We start from the raw sequence: 8,526 nt of genomic DNA on the forward strand, positions 1-8,526 counted from the left end.
ACGGCCTCAGGATGGACCAAGGCTGGAACTTCCACTTTCCTGCATTGGTGGAATACTAATTTATGGCTCTTCTCTACCAACCTGATGATTTGAGACTTGTGAAACAAAAAAAACCACACACACACAAAAAAAAAAAGAAAATAACATCAGTGGGTGAAACCTCTCTTGTTACACTTGGCTGAGATCAGGCAGCAGGTTCATGTGTTAAATGAGGCTGACAGGGAGCCAGCCTGCTTGTGCAGCCATGGAGTCTAGTTTCTAGGGAAACAAGGTAAATGTTTTTCCACCTTCTCACCACCTTTTAACTCTTAAAAGGTTCCTGTGCATCGCCACAGGAAACATTCTCTGCATCCACCTTCCCCCACTTCAATCAGAGCAAACAGCATTGAATCAGGTCCATCGCAGAGAAGTGCTACATGTTGGTGTGTAGATGCAGAGGGTTATTTCCTCCATCGCTGCCATGTCTCCAATTATGGTCAGCAAAGGACACGCCAGCGGAGTTATCTAAATTTACACGAGCCTTCAGTCAGGCCATGGCCCAAAGCTCAAGTGATCTCACTATTGTGGCTGGGGGCAGACAAGGGGACCGCCACTGCCTTTCTTGGTATAATGCCTCAGCTGCCGTCACTGCAACACTTCGGTCTGGACTGGTGCAGCAGAGAGCTTGTCCCTGCACACAGGCACTTATGTCTCCTCTGCCCTTCACCAGGAACCCAGGCTGGGAACACCAGCCAAAACACCTCCCCAGGAGCTGACAGAAGTATTTTGAGCCATGCAGTAATGCAACACCAGCAGGGCTTGCAGCTCTCCCTCCTCCTTGGAGGAGGGGATGCAGAGGAGTCAACCTCCCCCACTCCCAGGCCAGCCCATTTCCTACCACCAGGCAGAGCCTTTCCAACAGGGATGGGAAAGGGATTCAGGAATACTGAGCTGCTGTGTGGCAGGAATTTGTACCTGATGCCTTCTGCTGCTCTCAAGAACAGCAACAAGCTGCATGAGCAGGGTACAGGTTACATACCCTCCATCATACAGAAACAGGAGGGTTTCCATGGCAACAGCCAGCATGAGCCACCTACCTAAAATTTAGTGATGTTTCAACAATCTGAAGTAGTTTTCTTGATTTCAAAATCGGTTGGATTCAAAGGAATGCTCTGCCAGGCAGCTAGAGAGCTAACACATGGAATATTATATCAGTAACTGCAAACATGTTTAGGGCTCCTGCTACTTTCTTCTTTCACACAACCCAAGAGAGGAGCTTTCCTCTGCCCCAAAACCTTTACTCTGGAAACAGCGACAGCAGCCGCTTCCTTTTCATTGCAGGCCCCTGTTACAAGCTGGATGCTCACATATTTGAGCTTTACTCACTTCTTTGGTTTGGTTGGTCCCACACATAAGGCCTGCAGTGAGAACACCAGACTTGACACAGCTACGTATAAACCAAGAGACAAAATTGATTTCTTTAAAATATTTATTTTTTGGTCTGAGAGCACACAGGCCACAGGACACAAGACCATCCCACACATTAAGCTGTCTCCTCTTTGGCAATTCGATCTTTCTTGAGTGGCCCCTGAAGAAGAAAAAAAAAAAAGAAATTACATAAACAGCACTCTGCAACAAAGACCACATCACACCCCAGTTGCAATTTCTTCTCCTCTTGCTGCAAAGAAATTGAGGCAAAAAAAAGCCTTCAATATTGCAGCCTGCTGGAAATCCAGAGCTCAGTCCCCAAACCTAGAGGTTTTTGGGGAAAGCTGAACTCTGCGCAGGCACACTGCACCAGGTCGGTGACTTCAGCTGTTAACAGAGAAATGCTGGTGCCACCTTGTGGGGAAGCTCCTGTGCAACCCCAGAGCAGCAGAACCGCATTCTGACCCCACAAGGGCCTCGCACCCAGCACTCCCGACCTGCTTTCTCCAGCAAGGGACAAAATGGGAACAGCACCCACTGCCCAGAGCTGCTCTCAGAAGACAGGCAGTGCAGAGCCACTGCCCACGGGTGCCAGATACTGCTCAGTGCTCGTTCCACACCTCATCGCTGAATGACTTCTGCCAAAATGTGGCAGTTCCCCTCAGGCACAAAGTGCTGTCATGAGGGAAGTGAGACCGCAGCCCCTCCTATGGTTATCATCAAATTGGCAGGATGAACCCTCTCAACTAATGCTACACACTTTGATTCACAGAAATTGTGTCTCTGTGGCAGCCCAAAGGTCAAGCTGCCAACTGCCATTGGCTGAAAGACAAAAGAGATACATGACACAAAGACCTGCCAGCTTAAGAAAGTGTCTTTACCATGAAAGCCTTCTTCTCCTCGGCTGTCTGGAAGCGACCATGACCAAATTTGGAGGTTGTGTCAATGAACTTCAAGTCAATCTTCTCCAGGGCCCGGCGTTTGGTCTGCACAAGCAGGGACTGCAAGAGATACCAGGTGAGTACATGGCAGCACCCTTTCAGCCTGCCAGTATGCTGGCTACTTCTTATCACCTCCATGGCTCACGCCTCCTGTGTCACTCTGACCTCACGTTTCAACTGCTATTATGCACAAGGAGCACCTGCCAATAACCCAGCCTTGAAGGCCAAAGGTGCACACTGAAGACTGGTCAGCCCACCGGAGCATAAGCATGTGTGCCCAAGTCTGTCTTCCAGTGTCCTTACAGTCCACAAGAACTCTCAACCCTAAAGCACACCCTTCACTACAAACAGCTCTGGACTGGATCAACTGGGGAAAGCACCTCATGCTCCTCCCAAAGTCATTAACATCAGGGGAGTTTGTGTGCGTGTGTCCAACAGTCTTCTAAGGCTGTTCTTCCTAGCTGGCTACATGAATCCCCACAGCAGCAAGCTACACCACCGTACCATAGGCAGTGCAGCTAACTTCAGCTGTTCCAGCCCATCTGACCACAGGCTGCAGTACTCACCTTGCGCAGCGTTAGGACCCTCTTCTTGGTCCCGACAACACAGCCTTTCAGCATGATGAAGTCATTGGTCACCTCACCGTAATGGACAAAGCCTCCCTAAGCAAGGAGAGAAGAGTTACTGCTCTGTATAAAGCAGGACCAGTCATCACAGCTGCCTACAGCTTGCTGTTCTCACACCAATTCTGGGTCTTGGCCATTCCCACATTCACTGAAATCCCATTTCCAGCATTACTTTTCTCTGGGCAAGTTTCTTGATACAGTAATTTACTTGCTGCTCTAAGATTTCTTCCTAAGAACAGCAGCAACATGAAGAGGCCAACTAAACAGCAGAAGCTTGCTCTTCCTGCTAAGTTATTCCTTATTTACAAGTATCATTGCTAGGTTTATAACATCCCTCTATACTATTGCCACATACCAAATGCAATTAGCAAGTCACACAAGTCAATACTGAGAATGACTAAGTAACACCACCTCCCACAGCAGCCGAGTTTTATCTCAAGAGCGCTTCATTCAATCATTCTGCAACTTATACCAGGCCCGTTTGCCTCTTCAGATTGCAGCTCACAAGCAGACTCCCTCCACAGAGCTGCAACAACTCACCAGAGGGTTAATGCTCTTGTCAGACAAGTCATAATCAGTTGATGCATTGTTTTTGATCAGCTTTCCGTCCTTGATTTGGTAACCCTGGCCGATCTTGTAGATCTAAAAATGTCAAGAATTTCTATTTAGCAAAAGGTAGGAGAAAGGGCCTTGTCATCAGCCAAAACACAAACAATTCTACATAAGGTTGGAGAAAAATGTCTGTTGCACTTACTTCTGAGAACACAGGGCAATGCAAGAATTTTATCGTTATCCAACATAATGGACTACAGTTACTGCCTCTGAGATGACATTCAAACAAACAGAGCGAAAAGTTTAAAGCAAAACTGTCCACTCTACTCACTGAGAGCATGCAGAGAGCGACCTTGGCCAGCTCTCATTTCTTCCCAGCAGATCAGAGACACGAACCTTCTTATTGATTTCAGTCCGATGGTGATACCCCTTCTGACCAGCCCGGGCCACAGAGAAAGCCACACGTGCAGGGTGCCACGCGCCAATGCAGGCCACTTTGCGCAGACCCCTGTGAGTCTTGCGGGGCAGCTTTTTGGTGTGCCAACGGCTGGTAACACCTGAAAGAAACCAAAGCAGCATTTGAGATACCACCTTTCAAGCTGCTGTCCATGGGCAACCAAAGAGAAGCCCAGACTCAGCATCCCATGAATTAAGCACATTTCCTGTTTAAGTACCCTGCCCCTGAGCCACCCACACTCCCTCCCCAGCTGTCCCTGGGCTGTGTTCTCAGAAGGAAGGCAGCATGGAATGACTCCTCACGGATGTCAGGCACTGTGCCCAGCGCTTATTCCATGGTCTCATCATTGAACCACGACAGCAGTACGGATTTACCTCCTCAGCTCTTAGCCCACACACTTCTGAAAACTAAAGGCCACGATTTCATTAAAATCCATATCCTGATCACAAAGAGAACTTCCATGTGTTTACCTTTATATCCTTTGCCCTTGGTGACTCCAATGACATCAATCATCTCATCCTGGGCAAAGACAGTCGAAACAGGCACCTGCTGTTCCAGCTTCTCCCGGGCCCAATCCACCTTCTCAGCAACAGTGCCACCATTCACCTGGATCTCCATCAGGTGAGACTTCTTCTGTCTCAGGGGAAGCAAACGCATCTAGGAAACAAAAGCATAAAATGTAGCCCCTGCTCTTCCAAGACAGATCTCATTAACTAGCCCAGTATTGTTTCTAGTCCTGGCCTTACCTGGTTTTTTTATAACTAAACATAATTTTCCAAGATACACAACTTCAACATACTGAAGTAAAAGGCCTTACATTAAGGAGAAAGGCTGTATTGTGGCTTAAGTGGCAAGTCACAGTACCTAGAAGTCAATCACCACCCACAGGAACACAATTAACAAGTGTCTCTAACCCCAGAGCCCCCAGTCAAACTCCATGGAGGAAGGACAGGAGATAACAAGGAACAGTGGTTTTAAACTGAAATAGGGTAGATTCAGATTGAACGTAAAGGAAATTTTTTTTTTATTATGAGGGTGGTATGATGGCTAAACAGACTGCCCAGAGAAGCTGCAGATGCTCTATCATTGGAAGTGTTCAAGGTCAAATTGGACAGGCCTTTGAGCAACCTCATCTCACATGATCTTTAAAGGTCCCCTCCAACCCAAACCAAGCCTGCTACAGTGAAGGACACTTTGAGTGACGTCACATTTACATTTACTTCTACTGTATTTAGCACAGAGGTACTCAGAGTATTAACAACAGCTGCAATACTACCTTTGCTGTCTTTTATGGGAAACAAATTCTAGTAAAATTAGCAATGTCATAACTATTGCACTTACAGCCAATCCAAAGATTTAATTATATCTCCCAAGAAAGTCTGGCAGAGCACTGATGTTTAAGGGAGACACCACCACACCACTCAGCAATACACCTCTGCCAGCTAAGCAACAGAAGCCAACAAAAACCTACGAGTGTTTGCAGTCTTTACAGAACACAGCCTGAAATGATGCTGACCACACAAACCCCAAAGTGTTCAGCCTGTTAATTCAGAGAGAGCCTAGGTCTACATGGTATCAGCACACGGCTGAGTCCAAGAAGTTCCTAGTGTGGTGCAGTCTCCTTTGAACAGTGGTTGTCCTCATGGCTCCTCAAGCATTCTGTGAGGACACACTTTGTACAGAAACAAGAGTACTAGTATTTGTATCATGCTTAACAGCATGAGGCTGCAGGGGAGGGCAGAAGTCTCCCTAGAGAGATGGACTAAGCTTTATGCTTGCTCTCTTAGTTGTTTCCACTGTACACCTCAGTCCTGCGGACACTTACCTGAGTGTGAGCCATGACTCTAATAACCTGGCAGTATTTCTTCATGCTATTGAAATCTTTCTCCAACTGCTTTTTGCCTTCCTCATCTTGCCACTTCTTGCAGTATTTGGTGAAGGCCTTCTTCTTGGACTTGTGCCTTCAGAAGCAGAGTAGAGACAAGGTTTGGCTAAGCCCTTCATCAATCCCCCAGGAAGTGGGGACGAGCGGAAGGAGCTGCCACCTCAGCTGGTTCTGGCTCATTGCCAGCTTCTAAGGACTCTTTTCCACTGGCAAGCGGAGCCTGGAGCTCATCAGACAGAGGCAAAGTTGCCAGAGCTGAGCGGAGCTGCCATGAATTCCAAAGCACATTAATATTCACAGTACAGAAGACTAAAGACTGTAGAGAGATGTCGAACAGAAAAAACAGATCTTTAAAGCGATTGTCAGATGACTGCTATCTGCTTCAGAATACCATCATTTCCCCCCTCATAAGCCCAAACTATGCCTAACAGTAAGGTTGTTACTGTAACACCCTTGAAATCACTATTGCTCTATTCTGACATCCTCTCAGCCTGTTAAGTTCATAAACAGGCTGCAAGCTCTAGACACACTGGAGCCGCACTTGGGCAAACACGCATGCTTTGAATCACAACAACAGCGCCTGGAACAGTAATCAGAAGTAACACTTGTGTTCTCCTTTCCTGAGAAAACAGGGCTACAGTCAGGACTCGACACTCAACAACAAGCACCAGAGGCGATTTCCTTATGTCCGCCCGTCGAAGTATCATCATGTGTAGCCCACTGAGATCTAAAGCAAAAACCAACACTTTCACTCCCATACCAAGGGTGCTAACTAAGAATATGCTGTCACCCTCCAAGGGCCATTCCTACAGCTTATTCCAATATTAGGCCAGTTCATCGAGCCCAAACACTAGTTGCCATAAAGCCTCTTCAAAAAGCCGTACTAAGATAATCTGCAATCCATCAGAAAAAATAAACCACGGCATGAAACTAAGGCAACAAGCAAAAGCCCTGCTCTCTTACCAGTTCTTGTAGAAGCGACGCTTACACTCATCGCTGATGTGCTCAGCAAAGATGGTTTTGAAGCTGCGGAGGCCACGAGGGGTCTGCACGTATCCCACAATGCCCACAATGACCATGGGAGGAGTCTCCACTATAGTGACTGCCTCGACCACCTCCTTCTTGTTCACCTCTGGATGAAGACAGAAACACAGCACAATTACCACCACCATCAGCTATTAAACACCTCACAAATTAAAAATCATCTCACTCACAAATCCCCCACGTGAGAAGTTGCATGACTCAGGTTCTTTTCACAAAAGCAAAGACAATGCATGGTAAAGTGACCAACTATAAGTTATCACAGAACAGTTTTGGTTGGAAGCGACCTTGAACATCATCTAGATCCAACCTCCCAGCCATGGGCAGGGACACCCTCCACTAGACCAGGTTGCTCAAAGCCTCATCCAACCCGGCCTTGAACACCTCCAAGGACGGGGCATCCACAGCTTCCCTGGGCAACCTGTTCCAGTGTCTCATCAACCTCACAGTAAAAAAATTATTCGTAATATCTCAACTAAATCTACCCTCTTTCAGCTCTTTCATTATGCATTTAATGCCTTGCAAAATTTTGAGGCTGGATGAGGAGGAAGCATTCAGGACTTGACAAGCAAAAAAAAAAACCACACCCAAAGGCAATTTACTTACACCTGCCTATTGAGAAGAGGGCATCATAAGCAGCCTGTTACAATACAGCTACACCAAACCATGAGGTCACAGTGCACCTCAGGAACAGGACCATTAACAAGACAGCCACCACTAGATATGAAGTTTTGCTCCTGGACACCACTCACATTCAGGTGAGAGGGGTTTAGGGGCTTTATGCTCCACCCACTCCATGACTTTGTACAAGGTGAAGTCAAGCCAGGACTAAAATCCAGAGCAAGTAACAAACAAGTCATCCTTAATCATTCATGAAGAAAACTGCCTCATCTATTAAGAAAAAACATTAATACATACTGGATCCAGGTCTGTCAACTTCACGGACAATGTGGGTCATGCCAGCTTTGTACCCCAAGAAGGCAGTGAGATGGACAGGCTTACTGGGGTCATCCTTGGGAAAGCTCTTCACCTTGCCCCTGTGTCTGCTACTGCGCTTGCGAGGCAGGAAGCCCAGAGACCCATGCCTCGGAGCTGAGAACTTGCGGTGAGACTAGAGAGAGAAAATAAACATTTAGTACTCCCTACAGAGATTCATTTATACTCATATTATGTATATACAAGACACTCTGCACTCTAGAAATTCCTCTCAGTATCAGCTGTTTGGCTTCAGAAGTCCATTATAATGTTACAAGAATGTAATCCTCATGCCCCAAGCATGTCTTCCCCAGATTTCCTCAATGCCCCTTCCCTTTCAAGCTTATTTTAAGACATCACTAAATTCTGCTCTAGTTACGGAACCACACAAGCCATAGTTTGGCCACAGCATGTCACCAGAATTTCAATACACCCCAGTAAGTCTGGAAAATTAAGTAGATACATTTATGTGTTTCAATATACCAGAAACATTATGAAAACAAGTGTTACAAAAAGCAATTTTTGATTTTAAATGCTGCAGTGAAACAGCATCTCAACATCCACTTTTGAGACAGTCCAAGATGTTCTCAACTACCAGCCCTGCAGCCTCCCTTTGCAACCTGAGAGCCACGTAAAGGTGGG

At 46.6% G+C, this 8,526-nt stretch overlaps 1 protein-coding gene across 1 annotated transcript; it reads right to left on the reverse strand.

Annotated features, from left to right (window-relative positions):
- Positions 1 to 1,450: 1,450 nt before the first annotated feature.
- RPL3 (ribosomal protein L3) lies at positions 1,451 to 8,020 on the reverse strand (the record flags this gene model as incomplete). Its single annotated transcript, XM_010075398.1, has 9 exons — positions 1,451 to 1,567; positions 2,289 to 2,408; positions 2,915 to 3,010; positions 3,515 to 3,616; positions 3,923 to 4,083; positions 4,454 to 4,640; positions 5,809 to 5,944; positions 6,832 to 7,000; positions 7,828 to 8,020. Coding segments are annotated over 9 exons (1,209 nt in total), but the record flags the coding sequence as incomplete, so codon positions are not given.
- Positions 8,021 to 8,526: the final 506 nt, after the last annotated feature.

The sequence above is a fragment of the Pterocles gutturalis genome, unplaced genomic scaffold (assembly GCF_000699245.1).
Source record: "Pterocles gutturalis isolate BGI_N339 unplaced genomic scaffold, ASM69924v1 scaffold23647, whole genome shotgun sequence".
Classification (NCBI taxonomy): domain Eukaryota; kingdom Metazoa; phylum Chordata; class Aves; order Pterocliformes; family Pteroclidae; genus Pterocles; species Pterocles gutturalis.